Genomic DNA, 16,028 nt, shown 5'->3' with positions numbered 1-16,028 from the left:
GGAGGAGGTTACAGAGATAGGGAGGGGTGTAGGCTGGAGGAGGTTACAGAGATAGGGAGGGGTGTAGGGGCTGGAGGAGGTTACAGAGATAGGGAGGGGTGTAGGGGCTGGAGGAGGTTACAGAGTTAGGGAGGGGTGTAGGGGCTGGAGGAGGTTACAGAGATAGGGAGGGGTGTAGGGGCTGGAGGAGGTTACAGAGATAGGGAGGGGTGTAGGGGCTGGAGGAGGTTACAGAGATAGGGAGGGGGTGTAGGGGCTGGAGGAGGTTACAGAGATAGGGAGGGTTGTGTGGGGGTTGGGATTCGGGGAGGGTTGGAGCAGCAGGTGAGCTGAGTTGAGGGGTCGGGGGGTGGGGTAGAAGGGGTGCGGGAGACGGGTTGGGGGTGACGGGGTTGGGGGGACGGGGTGGGAGGTGGGGGTGAGTGGGGGAGACGGGGTGGGGGTGACGGGGTGGGGGGTGGGGGAGACGGGGTGGGGGTGACACGGTGGGGGAGACAGGGTGGGGGTGACGGGGTGCGGGAGACGGGGTTGGGGGGCGGGGTTTGGGGGTGGGGGGGCGGGGTTTGGGGGTGGGGGAGACTGGGTTTGGGGGTGGGGGCGGGGTTTGGGGGGTAGGGGGTGGGGTTTGGGGGGTAGGGGGTGGGGTTTGGGGGGTGGAGGTTGGGGCTTGGGGGTGGGGGAGACGGGGTTTGGTGGTGGGGTGGGGTTTGGGGGGGGTGGGGTGCGGTGGTGGGGTTTGGGGGGGGTGGGGTGTGGGGGGGACGGGGTTTGGTGGTGGGGTGGGGTTTGGGGGGGGTGGGGTGCGGTGGTGGGGTTTGGGGGGGGTGGGGTGTGGGGGGGACGGGGTTTGGGGGGGTGGGGTTTGGCGGTGGGGGAGAGCCGTGGGGGAGACTGGGTTTGGGGGTGGGGGCGGGGTTTGGGGGGGTGGAGGTTGGGGCTTGGGGGTGGGGGAGACGGGGTTTGGGGGTGGGGGGGCGGGGCTTGGGGGGTGGAGGTTGGGGCTTGGGGGTGGGGGAGACGGGGTTTGGGGGTGGGGGGGCGGGGCTTGGGGGTGGGGGAGACAGGGTGAGGTGGATGGGGTCAGGGGGGGGTCTAATGGGGAGAAGATGGCCTCAGTCCGAGCCCTCACACCAGGGCACAGCTGATGCTCTTGAAGGGGCCTCTGGGTGGACGCTGCTGGGTCCCCGTGTTGGGCAGGGTCCTGGGCTGTCCGGAGTTGCCTGGCCGAACGCTCTCCATCGCCCTCGACCCCTGAACCTTCTTCCTCAGCTCGCGGAAGCCGTCGGAGCCGGCACCAGGTGAACCCTCACCAGACTCGTAGGAGGCCGACGAATGCAGTTGATCCTCACCCTCCTTCCAGACTCCCGGCTCGGGGGAGTGTACACTCTCAATCCGACTGTACAGAGAGAGGGAGAGGGAGAGAGGGAGGGGGAGGGAGAGAGAGAGAGAGAGAGAGAAAGGGAGGGGGAGGGAGAGGGGGAGGGGGAGAGAGAGAGACAGAGGGAGAGAGAGAGAGAGACAGAGGGAGAGAGAGAGAGAGACGGAGAGAGACAGAGAGAGACAGAGGGAGAGAGAGAGAGAGACAGAGGGAGAGAGAGAGAGAGACAGAGGGAGAGAGACAGAGAGAGACAGAGGGAGAGAGGGAGAGACAGAGGGAGAAAGAGAGAGAGACAGAGGGAGAGAGAGAGAGAGCAAGAGAGAGAGATAGTTGGAGAGAGGGAGAGGGAGGGAAAGGGAAATGGAGAGAGAGATAGAGACAGAGGGAGAGAGAGAGAGACAGAGGGAGAAAGAGAGAGAGAGACAGAGGGAGAGAGAGAGACAGAGGGAGAAAGAGAGAGAGACAGAGGGAGAGAGAGATAGAGACAGAGAGAGACAGAGAGAAACAGAGAGAGAGGGAGAGACAGAGAGAGCGAGAGGGAGAGAGAGTTGGAGAGAGGGAGAGGGAGGGAAAGGGAAATGGAGAGAGAGGGAGAAAGAGAGAGAGGGAGAGAGAGACACATAGGGAGAGGGAGACGGGGAGAGAGAGAGAGAGAAAGTGGGAGGGAGAAGGAGAGTGGGAGACCCAGAGAGAGAGAAACAGAGAGAGAGAGACAGAGAGAGTGAGAGGGAGAGAGAGTTGGAGAGAGGGAGTTGGAGGGAGGGAGAGGGAAATGGAGAGAGAGAGGGAGAGAGAGAGAGAGACAGAGGGAGAGAGAGAGACAGGGTGGGGGTGGGGGACAGAAAAATAAATCAGAAAGTTTTCTCAGCTCCTGCCTGGTCAAACTACTCAGTGCAGCCGGGCCTCAGTGGGTTGTGTGCTCTGGCCTCTGAATCTGGAGGTTGTGGGTTCAAGACTCCATAGCCCAGACCAACATTCCCAGTGCTGCACTGTCGGAGGGTCAGTACTGAGGGAGTGCTGCACTGTCGGAGGGTCAGTACTGAGGGAGTGCCGCACTGTCGGAGGGTCAGTACTGAGGGAGTGCCGCACTGACTTGCAATCTGAGATGTTATACTTAGGTCCCCATCTACCCGCTCAGGCGGATGGAAAAGGTCACATGACCTCAGTTGGGAGAAGAGCCGGGGGAGGGGTGGTGGGCTTTTGGTGGGGTGTACAGAGTGGGCCATTCTCCCCGGTATCCAGGGGCCGATATTAATCCCTCATCACCGACATCACGGATGACCTGGGTCACTATCCCATTGCTGTTTGTGGGATCTTGCTGTGCGCCAATTAGCTGTACTGATATCGCCAACAATGCCCAAATTCTGTAAAGGAATAGGGACCAACAGAAATGGAGGGGCTCAGAGGGACAATTGGCCATCGGTTGCGCACGTCCCCAGGTTTTAACCTGTCTTAACATTTCCTGGGGAGTCGGCCGGCTAAATCCCACGGGACTGTCCCAAATCTCCGGATCACTCCGAGGAGGAGACTCCCGCTGGGGGAATCTGGGGAAGCAGTGGGGGAGTATTTCTCATTGGGGCTGTAAGTTCTTGAGGGCAGTTCCCCGTGTTGGTCTGCGAGGCGGGGCTTCCACAGGGAACCGGACGCGCGTCTCCGGCCCCAGGTCCAGCCTCCAGCGATCCGGGAGACCAGGAGGTTTGGCTGATCGACCCCAAGGGAGTTAACGAATGTTGTCCTTTATCCGGAGGGAACCGGGGTTGTGAAGGGGGAGGGAATCTGGAACTCTCTTTCCCCCCCCCCCACACAAAAAGCTGAGAGGGGATCAATTGAAAATTTGAAAGCTGAGATGGAGAGATCTGAAGAAGAGTCAAACAGACTCGAAACGTTAACCCTGTCTCTCTCAACCAAGGTGGGGGCGATGGTGTTAAGATACAGATCAGGCAGGATCTGATTGAGTGGCAGGACAGGCTAGAGGGGCTGAATGGCCTCCTCCTGTTGTGTTTCCTGTGCGTTGGCTCCTGCCTCAGGTGGAGTCTGTAGCTGGTTGGGTGTTGGGGGTCGGCGGGGTGGGGTGGGGTGGGGGTGGTCAGTGCAGTTTACCTGCTATTATCGTTCTGCTCACTGCTGTTCCTCAGCTCAGCCGATGTCTTGAAAGCTGCGTTCCTCTTCCCCTTGAGCCAATAGGTCTTCATGTAGCCCTTGCCCTAAGGAATGAAACATTGGCAGCGCCAAGGATTAAAACTCCATTTGCCAAGTGTAAGTGGCAAGTGATGAGTCCGACCCCAGACCCAGGCTTGAGGGCTCTCGCTATAACTCCAGGCCCTGTTCTGGCCTCTCACTCAGGCCCTGTTCTTGGCCTCTCGATAATTCCAGGCCCAGTTCTAGGCTTCTCGTTAACTCCAGGCCAATTCCTAGGCTTCTCGTTAACTCCAGGCCCAGTTCTAGGCCTCTCGTTAACTCCAGGCCCAGTTCTAGGCTTCTCATTAACTCCATGCCAATTCCTAGGCTTCTCACTAACTCCATGCCCAGTTCTAGGCCTCTCGCTAACTCCATGCCCAGTTCTAGGCCTTTCGCTATAATATGGACCCCAGAAGTGCAAAATGTTTTAGTTTGACGGGCAATATGATTGGCGCAGGCTTGGAGGGCCGAAGGGCCTGTTCCTGTGCAGTACGTTTCCTTGTTCTCTTTGTTCTATAACTCCAGGGCCAGGCTTTGTGGCCTCTCACTATAACTCCCAGGCTTGTGGCCTTTCGCTCCAAGCCCAGGCTTTGTGGCCTCTCACTATAGCTACTAGGCTTGTGGCCTCTCACTATAACTCCAGGCCCAGTTCAAGGTCTCTTGCAAACTCCAGGTCCTGCAAGCTTGAGGCCTCTCACTAACTCCAGGCCCAGGCTTGAGACCTCTCACTAAACCCAGGCCCAGCCTTGTAGCCACTCTCTATAACCCCTGGCTCAGTCTTGAGGCATTTTGCTAACTCCAGGACCCCACTCGAGGCTCATGCTAACCACAGGTTCAGCCTTGAGGCCCATGCTACCCCAGCCCATAGTTGCTCATGGAGAAGGTGGTGATGAGCTGCCTTCTTGAGCCGCTGCAGTCCATGTGGTGTAGGTACACCCACCCTGCTGTTAGGGAGGGAGTTCCAGGATTTGGACCCAGCGACAGTGAAGGAACGGCCGATATATTTCCAAGTCAGGATGGTGAGTGGCTCGGAGGGGAACTTCCAGGTGGTGGTGTTCCCCATGTGTCTGCTGCCCTTGTCCTTCTAGATGGTAGCGGTCGTGGGTTTGGAAGGTGCTGTCTAAGGAGCCTTGGTGAGTTGCTGCAGTGCGTCTTGTAGATGGTACACACACTGCTGCTACTGTGCGTCGGTGGTGGAGGGAGTGAATGTTTGTGGATGGGGTGCCGATCAAACGGGGCTGCTTTGTCCTGGATGGTGTCGAGCTTCTTGAGTGTTGTGGGAGCTGCACTCATCCAGGCAAGTGGGGAGTATTCCATCCCACTCCTGACTTGTGCCTTGTAGATGGTGGACAGGCTTTGGGGAGTCAGGAGGTGAGTTACTCACCGCCGGATTCCCAGCCTCTGACCTGCTCTGGTAGTCGCAGCATCGATGTGGCTGCTCCTAATTCAGGTCCAGGCTATAGATCACATTCCAGGGCCTCACCTTGACAAATATCTTGCCTCGTTCCTCGATAATGTAGGGCTCGTGCTCCAGGTGGTCCTTTGTGGTCTGGCTGATGTGGATTTGCATCCCCTAAGAAGAGGGCACAAGGCGTTAATCATTAATGCTGAGAGCCTCACGGAGCCTGCCCAGTGGACGGACCGGCCCAGTCAGAGGAGGAAGGGGTTATTGGGAAGGAAATGCAAGTCAATTCCTCACCAACCCCCTCCCACAACACTGCCACCCCCATCCCCACTCTGCCGTATCCCTACCTCAACATGTCGTTCCCTTGCCTCTGAGTTGGAAGGTCGTGGGTTCGAATCCCTACTCCAGAAACCGAGCCCCATAATCCAGGCCGACACTCCCAGTGCCAGTACCGAGGGAGCGGCGCACTGTCGGAGGGTCAGTACTGAGGGAGTGCCGCACTGTCGGAGGGTCAGTACCGAGGGAGTGCCGCACTGTCGGAGGGTCAGTACCGAGGGAGTGCCGCACTGTCGGAGGGTCAGTACTGAGGGAGCGGCGCACTGTCGGAGGGTCAGTACTGAGGGAGTGCCGCACTGTCGGAGGGTCAGTACTGAGGGAGTGCCGCACTGTCGGAGGGTCAGTGCTGAGGGAGCGCCGCACTGTCGGAGGGTCAGTACCGAGGGAGTGCCGCACTGTCGGAGGGTCAGTACTGAGGGAGCGCCACACTGTCGGAGGGTCAGTACCGAGGGAGCGCCGCACTGTCGGAGGGTCAGTACCGAGGGAGTGCCGCACTGTCGGAGGGTCAGTGCTGAGGGAGTGCCGCACTGTCGGACGGTCAGTACTGAGGGAGCACCGCACTGTCGGAGGGTCAGTACTGAGGGAGTGCCGTGCTGTCGGAGGGTCAGTACTGAGGGAGTGCCGCACTGTCGGAGGGTCAGTATTGAGGGAGCGCCGCACCGTCGGACGGTCAGTACTGAGGGAGCACCGCACTGTCGGAGGGTCAGTACTGAGGGAGTGCCGTGCTGTCGGAGGGTCAGTACTGAGGGAGTGCCGCCTGTTGGAGGGTCAGTACTGAGGAATGTCATCTTTTGGGATGAAACTGAGGCCCCGTGTGCCCTTTTGGGGTGGATGTAAAAGATCCCATAGCCGCTATTGAAAGAAGAGCGGGTGTCGGGGGGAGTGAGGGAGAGACCTCCCTGGTGTCCCGGGGCCCAGTATTTATCCCTCAGCCAACATCAGTGAAAAAAACCGGATGATCTGGGTCATCAGGTCAAATCCCACATTCTCCCCGCGGGAGCGAGTCCCACATTCTCCCCGCTCCCTGGGCAGGGCTCGGGCCGGAACAGACGGAGAGGAGAGGCACCTCCGCACTGGTGAAGCGCCAGTGCCCGCTCTGTTCCGCTGAGGACGCCGGGGCCTGCCGGCGGGCGCCGTGCCGCTTAAGAGTTGGGGTTCAGGGTAGCCTGGAAGGCAGTCGCTGGCAGGAGCCCAGCCAAGAGGCTAGGGGAACCAGGAGTGTAGCCTGGCCAACCGGTTGCGGAGGGAGGGGGCGGCGGTGGTGGGAATCGGTCTCGGTCAGACCGTCAGCCCAGCTGGAAAAGGAAGTCTGGGCCTAGGGGCGGACTTGAGAGAAACCTGGGATGGTGTGCCGTTTGGGTTGGGATCGTAACCGCGGGAGTCGGGTGGAGCAGAGCTGCTGCTTCGGAGGAGCGGTGCTGAGATTCCTCGTGAGGGAGACGGAGGGTTTGCGAAGAATCTTCGTGGCTCACAGCGGTGACTGGGCGGGTTTGCTGAGAAATCCGGGGGACCTGTCTTGGTTGCGTCTGCCATTTCATCTGCAGTTTGTGGCGTGTTGGAGGTCAGTTTGCCTGTTGGTTCATGTTTACCTCACGTTAATCCTGAACGTTAGAGGTCAAGATAAATAGCGTTGACTGCTTATTGACTCTTGTAGGGTAAAATTTCTTCCGTTTGTTTGAAACCGTGGAATCTTGTGACTTTATTCTCTTAGTAAGTAAGTCGGTGGTGACTTTACTCTGCTTAAAAAAAATGTTATTGGTCCCTAACTGGATTGTAACAAAACTTGTGGGTTTCGTCCGGGATTGTAACAACATTTGGGAGTTTGGTCTGGGATCGCAATTGAATCCTTTCCAAAATATGTCAGTCAGGTCATTCCCTCAGCCTTTTCTTTTCTAGAGAAACGAGCTCCCCTCCCCTCTCCCCGTTCAGTCTTTCCTGATAGTTATAACCTCTCAGATCTGGTATCATCTTTGTAAATCTTTTTTTTGCAACTTCTCCAGTACCTCGATATCTTTTTTTTTTAATAATGTGGAGACCAGAACTGTGCACAGTATCTCCGAGTGTGGTCTGACCAGACCAGAACTGTGCACAGTATCTCCGAGTGTGGTCTGACCAGACCAGAACTGTGCACAGTATCTCCGAGTGTGGTCTGACCAGACCAGAACTGTGCACAGTATCTCCGAGTGTGGTCTTACCAGGTCAGAACTGTGCACAGTATCTCCGAGTGCGGTCTGACCAGGTCAGAACTGTGCACAGTATCTCCGAGTGCGGTCTGACCTGGTCAGAACTGTGCACAGTATCTCCGAGTGTGGTCTAACCAGGTCAGAACTGTGCACAGTATCTCCGAGTGCGGTCTTACCAGGTCAGAGCTGTGCTCAGTGCTCCGAGTGTGCACGGTATCGCTGAGTGACAGAAAAGGGGATTGAAACACCTCGAAAATGACTCCGATGGTCTCACTCACCACCCCGTTGCTCTCCATCCGTGAGGCTGTGTTGACGGTGTCTCCAAAGAGACAGTAACGAGGCATTTTCAGACCCACCACGCCAGCAACCACCATCCCCGAGTGGATTCCTGCGGCAAGACACAAAAAACAGACAGCAGTCGTCCACCTCCCATTGGAGACGCTCCTGGCGGGGGAGAGGGTGGGGGTGGGGGGGGCAACACCACATGACCGTTGACCTTTGACTCCAAACCCTGACCTCCCCACCCCCCCCCACCTCCACCGCCGCCTCGTCTCCGCCAACCATTCCAGCACCAATGGGTTGCCCCCTTGCCGTGTCACGCCCCCCAGGGCCAATCACAAAGCGGATAGACCCTTAGTTACCCAATTGGACGACCCTTGCCGTGTCACGTCCCCATCTTCCCCAGGGCCAATCACAAAGCGGATAGACCCTTAGTTACCCAATTGGATGACCCCTTGCCGTATCACGTCCCCATCTTCCCCAGGGCCAATCACAAAGCGGATAGACCCTTAGTTACCCAATTGGACGACCCTTGCCGTGTCACGTCCCCATCTTCCCCAGGGCCAATCACAAAGCGGATAGACCCTTAGTTACCCAACTGGACGACCTTTGACAGCTAGGCGAAGCGGCCATTTTCTTTCCCTGCCTCCCCACCACCATCTCCAATATTTTTACAACTGAAAGGAGTTTGGAAAGTTTTTGTTTTAAGAAAAGATGCATTTTTTTTTTAATATTGCAACCACCACACTTCCTCTTGGTTTCTTCAGGGAAATGGAGGACCATATGAGAGAACCCCCCCTCCCCCCCACTTTATTAAATTAATTAAGTATTGCTAAAGAAAGTGACATGTCGAATCTTTTCGTCTTGCACTCATCAGGACACTCGCAAGAATGTAAGGGGGTAAACAACAATTTATACTGTACGAGAAGAGAGTGCCGATCGGTTGGCAGGTGGCGTTGCCATGGAGAATGCAACACTGATAGTTAACGGCCAAGCACTGTTTGAAACTTAAACCAGGCAGCTTGACTCTGATTGGTCAATGCGTTGCCCTGAGGAATGAGTCAGTGAATGGCTGTCACTTGTTCCGTTTGGCTGAAACAGGCGCAATGTGTGTACATGTCCTTCCTGCCTGTAAAGAACAGAGCCCCGTGTACTAATATATGTGGCCTCCAGTACACAGATGCAATTGCGCCACATTGCAAGCCCTGACAAATTGGTTGTCCGTGTAATTCTTAGCACACCGAGGATTATTCAGCAAATGTCGTCCGATTGCGGAATCACATCTAATGTCGGGCACCGTGTTTTGAGTTTTGCAAGCGCGGGCTGGCTGGGTACGGACTGTACCCTGCCCGTTGTGAACAGCAGCTGGGACATGCTGTTTGATACAATCCGCCAGTCTTTGGGGTGTACGGCCTAGATACCTAACCCCACACTGGCACCGAAATTCATATGCCACGTTACTCATTTGGGCGATAGGCAGAGCGTCCTTTTGGCTTGACGGCAGCGTCCTGTTAGTGGCAAATACCACTCGTGTCGCTACTGCATAGTAGCAGCGTGAAACAGCTAGCTTCACCTGTCGGTCTAATTCTTGAGATGTCTTGCCCTTCCAGGGTTAGAAGGATCTCACCACTGCCACCATGTCGTGTGTGTCGTAATGACATGAATGAAATAATCACTCGTAAGGGATTGGCTAAACACGTTGTGGATTCATTATTTAATTCCCGGCACATGTGTACATGGATATGAAGCTTGAAGATCGCAGCAGCAGCAGAGCTGTGCACAGCGTGCTCCGCTTAAAGGCAAAAGTGAATCTAAAACTGGATCGCATGACACACTTCCTCCGAGTGATGTCATGCTGCAATCCCTTAAAGGCATATTACAACAATCACCTGCGTGTGGTTAACAACATAACCAACCAACCGTTCACACTTAGCCATGTCCGTTCCTTTTCAGGATAGCATACATTGTTTGACCGCACCGCTCCCAACAGTTTTGGGGTGATGTAAGGGTATTCGCTTGCCCCAACTCTGTTTGGCATTTTGTTCCTCGTGCTCCTGACCTCTGCTTTCCCAGCGGATGCGGAAGGCGTGTACCTGCGTGTTAGGTCAGACAGCAAGTTCCGCAATCTGTCCATCCTGGGGTGAAGGGTTTGCCTTATGAGGGAAGGTTGAGCGGGTTGGGTCTGTACCCATCGGAGTTGGGAAGAATGAGAGGCGACCTTATTGAAACATAGAAGATTCTGAGGGGCGGCGGTGGGCTTGTCAGGGTCAATGCTGAGAGGATGTTTCCCCTCATGCGGAAGTCCAGAAGGAGTTGGGGGTGGGGGGGGTGGGCGGGCACAGAGATGAGGAGGAATTTCTTCTCTCAGGGGGTTGTTAGCCTGTGAAATTCCCTCCCCCAGAGAGCGGTGGAGGCCAGGCCTTTGAATATATTCAAGGCTGAGTTGGACGGATTTTTTGCCATAACCTAACCATGTCTAAGCCATGGACCAGGAATCCACTTCCTATGACCATATTTGGGTAACTGGTCAGTCTGTGAGTGATGGCTAGGGTACTTTGCTTCTGAGCCGGGGTTCATTGTCCAAAACGATTGCATCTGATGGGTTCTTCTAGACAGCTTGGTTCCATTCCAATGGCTCGATTTGAAGGGAGTCGAGGGTTATAGAGGGGGGAAGAAGACAGGGAAGTGGAGTTAAGGCCACAATCGGATCGGCCGTGATTTTAGAGAATGGTGGAGCAGGCCTGAGGGGCCGAATGGCCTCCTCCTGCTCCGAATGTGTGTGTAGGAATGGTGGGAATGGTGGGAGGACCTCAGGCAGGCTTAGCCCAACGTCACACCATCGATTGACCAACTGTCTTCCGCATCTGGTCTCAGCTACAATGGTGTGTCGACACCATTGCTTCATCACTGCTAGGCCAACCGGGCCTTGACCATTGGAAAAGTCAGCCAAGACCTCAAAGTTTGGAGCTCCCAGGAACCCTCACTACCCCCGCCCCAGGCTCAAACCCCCATCGCCCTCCCCCCCCACCCCAACCTCCCAACCACCACCCCGGGCTGGGGTTTGTGCTTCTGAGATCTTGTTGAAAGGTACAAGACTCTGAGGGGGGGGGTGCTTCTTGACAGGGTAGACGTTGAGGAGATGTTTCCACGAGCGGGGAGGAATCTCGAGCGAGGGGTCGCGGGTGACAGGATAAGGGTGGGGGGGGGGGGGCGCTCGTTTAAAACTGAGGGGCCGAATGGCCTACTCCTGCCCCTACCTCTTACGAGAATGCTCACCCACTCGGATCTGGATGTTGTCCCCTGTGGACGGGTCCTTCAGGTGGTCGATGGAGCTCAGCATGTCGACCGCCATGTCGCAGATGTGGTGGGCGTGGAAGGTGGTCTTGTTAGGCACGCCGGCCACCACCATGTAGGCGTCGCGGATGGTCTCCACCTGGCGGGTGGGGGGAGGGGTGTGGAACAGCATCATTAATACGCGGAACGTCCGGCTGCTTCCCGCGCCTAACGTCGACCCGCTCCCTCTCTCTCCGCCCGACAATGCACAATTTCTATGTAAACGTGTCACGTCGCAGTTGCGCCCTCCCGCCACTGGTGGTGCTGCAGAGCTGGTGTGAAAGGCGGTGGAAGGGTGGGAGGGGGGACAAGGATCACTGCCTGGCCCAGAGAGGGATGGTGGGCCAGCCTTGATATTGGGGAGAGTTACCTTATAGACGTTGTGTTTCTCACTCAGTGTGTCGAACACGATGTAGATCTCGTTGAGCATGTCCACCACCTGCATGGGGGTGATGTGGATGCAAATTTCATTGAACTTCACCACGTCACTGAACAGGATGGTCACATCAGGGAATACCTGCAAAAGGGGGCGACACGTTGAAAAATAGGCACCTGTCAAACTGCACGTCCCAGTTTACAAATCCTGTCCCACGGCTTCACACTCTCACCCTATCTCTGTAACCCCCTCCAGCCCCTACACCCCCTCCCTATCTCCATAACCTCCTCCAGCACCTACACCCCTCCCTATCTCTGTAACCTCCTCCAGCCCCTACACCCCTCCCTATCTCTGTAACCTCCTCCAGCCCCTACACCCCTCCCTATCTCTGTAACCCCCTCCAGCCCCTACACCCCTCCCTATCTCCGTAACCTCCTCCAGCACCTACACCCCTCCCTATCTCTGTAACCCCCTCCAGCCCCTACACCCCTCCCTATCTCTGTAACCTCCTCCAGCCCCTACACCCCTCCCTATCTCTGTAACCTCCTCCAGCCCCCACACCCCTCCCTATCTCTGTAACCCCCTCCAGACCCTACACCCCCTCCCTATCTCTGTAACTCCCTCCAGCCCCTACACCCCCTCCCTATCTCTGTAACCTCCTCCAGCCCCTACACCCCCTCCCTATCTCTGTAACCTCCTCCAGCCCCTACACCCCCTCCCTATCTCTGTAACCTCCTGCAGCCCCTACACCCCCTCCCTATCTCTGTAACCTCCTCCAGCCCTACAACCCTCCAAGATCTCTGCTCTCCTCCAATTCCGGCCTCTTGCCCATCCACCGATTCCCATCGCTCCACCATTGGCGGCCGTGCCTTCAGCTGCCTGGGGGAGGCCCTGAGCTCTGGAATTCCCTCCCTAAACCTCTCCGCCCCTCTCTCTCTCCATGTCTCTGAGACGCTCCTTAAAACCGACCGGGTTTATGGTCACAGGTCCCTCATAGGTGGCTCCGGGTCACTTGCTCCTCTGTGTGGCTTTGGAGAGTTTTACTGCATGGAAGGCTCTATGTAAATGCAAGTTGTTGTTGAACTGTAGGTCAATCTCTCGATAACTTGCTCAATAACCAGGGTTTTGGGGTGAATTCATGTCCAATTCTCCCCCCGAAACCTTCCCTGGAAGAATTTGCTTCCCATGTCTCCCAGATGTTCAGTTTTGAGCTTAAAGAATGAACGTGTACAGACTACCAGGCTGTGCAAAGACAGACGAGCATCTCTTTAGCATCTTTCACCATCTAGGACATCTCCAAGCGCTTCACAGCCAACCAGGTGCTTTTTTTTTTGTGCTCACTGTTGTAATGCAGCCAACTTGCGCACAGCAAGATCCCACAAACAGCAATCTGATACTGACCCGGGTCATCTGTTTATATAGTGATGCTGGTTGAGGGATAAATATTGGCCCCAGGACACCGGGGAGAACTCCCCCCTCCCCAAACCCGCCACTGCCCCCCGCTTCTCTTCTTTAAAAATTGTAACCCGGGGTCTGTTACTTCCATCGTGAAAAGCGGAGAGGCTCTCTGTTCGATGTCTCACTCGAGAGACGGCATTTCTGACAGTGCGGCGCTCCCTCACTACTGACCCTCCGACAGTGCAGCGCTCCCTCAGTACTGACCCTCCGACAGTGCGGCGCTCCCTCAGTACTGACCCTCCAACAGTGCGGCACTCCCTCAGTACTGACCCTCCGACAGTGCGGCGCTCCCTCAGTACTGACCCTCCGACAGTGCGGCGCTCCCTCAGTACTGACCCTCCAACAGTGCGGCACTCCCTCAGTACTGACACTCCAACAGTGCGGCACTCCCTCAGTACTGACACTCCAACAGTGCGGCACTCCCTCAGTACTGACACTCCAACAGTGCGGCGCTCCCTCAGTACTGACCCTCCGACAGTGCGGCGCTACCTCAGTACTGACCCTCCGACAGTGCGGCACTCCCTCAGTACTGACCCTCCGACAGTGCGGCGCACCCTCAGTATTGACCCTCCGACAGTGCGGCGCTCCCTCAGTACTGACCCTCCGACAGTCCGGCGCTCCCTCAGTACTGACCCTCCGACAGTGCGGCACTCCCTCAGTACTGACCCTCCGACAGTGCGGTGCTCCCTCAGTACCGGCCCTCCGACAGTGCGGCACTCCCTCAGTACCGACCCTCCGACAGTGCGGCGCTCCCTCAGTACTGGCCCTCCGACAGTGCCGCGCTCCCTCAGTACCGACCCTCCGACAGTGCGGCGCTCCCTCAGTACTGGCACTGGGGAGTGTTGGCCTAGATTATGAGGCTCGAGTCTCTGGAGCGGGGACTCGAACCCACCACCTCCTGACTCAGAGGTGAGAGAGAGAGAGAGAGAGACCCCGAGACACAGCTGATCCTCAGCATTTTATCTGACCATCATCCTGTCCAATCAAAACAAATTTGCACAGCAGGTCACTGGATTCGGAGCAGAATCTATTTCTTGTATCACTTTAACATCCGCAGGATAAGAAGATGAAGCTATTAAATAAAGAATGCAGGATCCTGGGTTTTATAAACAGAGGGTTAGAATAGAGCACGGACGTTAGGCTACACCCTTTTATAAATCTCTGGTTAGGCCTCAGGCCTCAGCTGGAGCACGGTGTCCAATTCTGGGCCCCGCACTTTAGGGAGGATGTCAAGGACTCGGAGAGGGTGCGGGAGGGAGATTTACCCCGAATGGGAGCAGGGATGTGGGACTTCAGTTCATGTGGAGACTCGGAGAAGCTGGGATTGTTCTCCTCAGAGCGGAGAAGGTTAAGGGGGAGATTGAATCGAGGGGTTCGGAATCAGGAAGGGAAGTTTGGACAGAGTAAATAAGGAGAAACTGTTTCCACTGGGCAGGAGGGTCGGTAACCAGAGGGGGACACAGATTGAAGAGAATCGGGGAAAGAACCAGAGGGGGAGATGAGGAGAATTTGTTTTTTATTTACACAGCGAGTTGTTGTGATCTAGAAGGCGCTGCCTGAAAGGGCGGTGGAAGCAGATTCAATAGGAACTATCAAAAGCGGGGGAATCGGATAAATACAGGAAGGGGAAAAATCTGCAGGGCGATGGGGGAAAGAGCAGGTCGGCAGGGGGGACAGTGGGACTAGTTGGATAGATCTAGCAAGAGCTGGAATAGGCATGATGGGCTGAATGGCCTCCTCCTGTGCTGTGTGAAACGGTGCGTAGGCTCAGAGAGGTGAAGACAGGAGGACGGGGATTGAAGGAAAGACGTTTGTAGGAAAGGGATGAACTCCGGAGGACATTCGGTGGGATATAACCTATAACCTGACAGGTCTCCAGCGCGGTGACTCCTTTGCGTAGACGGTCAGCAACAGCTTTCGGGATCATGGCGTAGAGCAACGAGTCTCCCCTTTTCTTCTCTTCATCCAGCTTCTTAATAATTTCCTGTAACTGTCCGTATTTCTGTCGCTCCTGTGGGATCACGTGCACAGATGGAAGATTTACTGATCACCAGCTTTAGGGTTATTCCTAACCCCAACCCTGAACCCGAAACCTAATCCTAACCCTAACCCTAACCCTAACCGTAATCCTAAACTCAGACTCTAACCCTAACCCTAACCCTAACCCTAATCTCTAACCCTAACTCTAATCTCTAACCCTAACCCTAACCCTAACCCTAACCCTAACCCTAACCCTAATCCTGAACATTAACCCTAATCCTAATCTTTACCCCTAACCCTAACCCTAAACACTAATCCTGAACACTAACTCTAACCCTAACTCTAACCCTGACCACTAACCATAACCCTAATCTCTAACCCTAACCCTAATCTCTAACCCTAACCCTAATCTCTAACCCTAAACCTAACCCTAATCTCTAACCCTAACCCTAAAACTAATCCTGAACACTAACCCTAACCCTAATCTCTAACCTGAACCCAAACCCTACTCTGGAACACTAACCCTAACCCTAATCTCTAAATTTAACCCTAAACCTGAACACTAACCCTAACCCTAATTTCTAAATTTAACCCTAATCCTGAACACTAACCCTAACCCTCATCTTGAACTCTAACACTAACCGTAACCCTAAACTCTAGTACTAACCCTAACCCAAACACTAATTCTAACTCTAATCCTAGCCATAACCCTAACCCCTAACTCTAAACCTAACCCCTAACTCTAACCCTAACGCTCAACATTAACCCTAAACTTTAATCCTAATCCTAACCCAAAATATAACTCTAACCCTAGGCCTAACCCTAACCTCTAACCCTTACGCTAACCCCTAACACTAACCCTAACCCTAACCTCTAATCCTAACCCTAACCCCTAACACTAGCCCTAACCCTAAACTCTAATCCTAACCCTAGCCCTTAACCCTAAACTCTAATCCTAACCCCTAGCCCTAACCCTAACCCCTAACACTTAACCTCTCAATCCCACCTTCTCCCCATATCCCTCAATCCAACCTACCCACCTCCTCCCCATATCCCTATTTCCAACCTACCCACCTCCTCCCCGTCTCCCTCAATCCAACCTACCCACCTCCTCCCCATATC

At 55.4% G+C, this 16,028-nt stretch overlaps 1 protein-coding gene across 1 annotated transcript in view; it reads right to left on the bottom strand.

Annotated features, from left to right (window-relative positions):
* Nucleotides 1–1,125: 1,125 nt before the first annotated feature.
* The window catches only part of LOC144675727 (soluble guanylate cyclase 88E-like), a 34,666-nt gene continuing 19,763 nt past the window's right edge, over nucleotides 1,126–16,028 (bottom strand). Inside the window, exons 9-15 of the mRNA XM_078536347.1 lie at nucleotides 14,791–14,937; nucleotides 11,463–11,609; nucleotides 11,036–11,192; nucleotides 7,759–7,868; nucleotides 5,040–5,129; nucleotides 3,479–3,582; nucleotides 1,126–1,396 (exon numbers count right to left, since the gene is read on the bottom strand). Coding sequence (XP_078392473.1) covers nucleotides 1,126–1,396; nucleotides 3,479–3,582; nucleotides 5,040–5,129; nucleotides 7,759–7,868; nucleotides 11,036–11,192; nucleotides 11,463–11,609; nucleotides 14,791–14,937 — 1,026 coding nt within the window. The remainder of the gene's footprint in view (nucleotides 1,397–3,478; nucleotides 3,583–5,039; nucleotides 5,130–7,758; nucleotides 7,869–11,035; nucleotides 11,193–11,462; nucleotides 11,610–14,790; nucleotides 14,938–16,028) is intronic.

Source organism: Cetorhinus maximus, unplaced genomic scaffold (assembly GCF_964194155.1).
Source record: "Cetorhinus maximus unplaced genomic scaffold, sCetMax3.hap1.1 HAP1_SCAFFOLD_1126, whole genome shotgun sequence".
NCBI classification, from domain to species: domain Eukaryota; kingdom Metazoa; phylum Chordata; class Chondrichthyes; order Lamniformes; family Cetorhinidae; genus Cetorhinus; species Cetorhinus maximus.
This window is presented reverse-complemented; position numbering and strand designations above follow the sequence as displayed.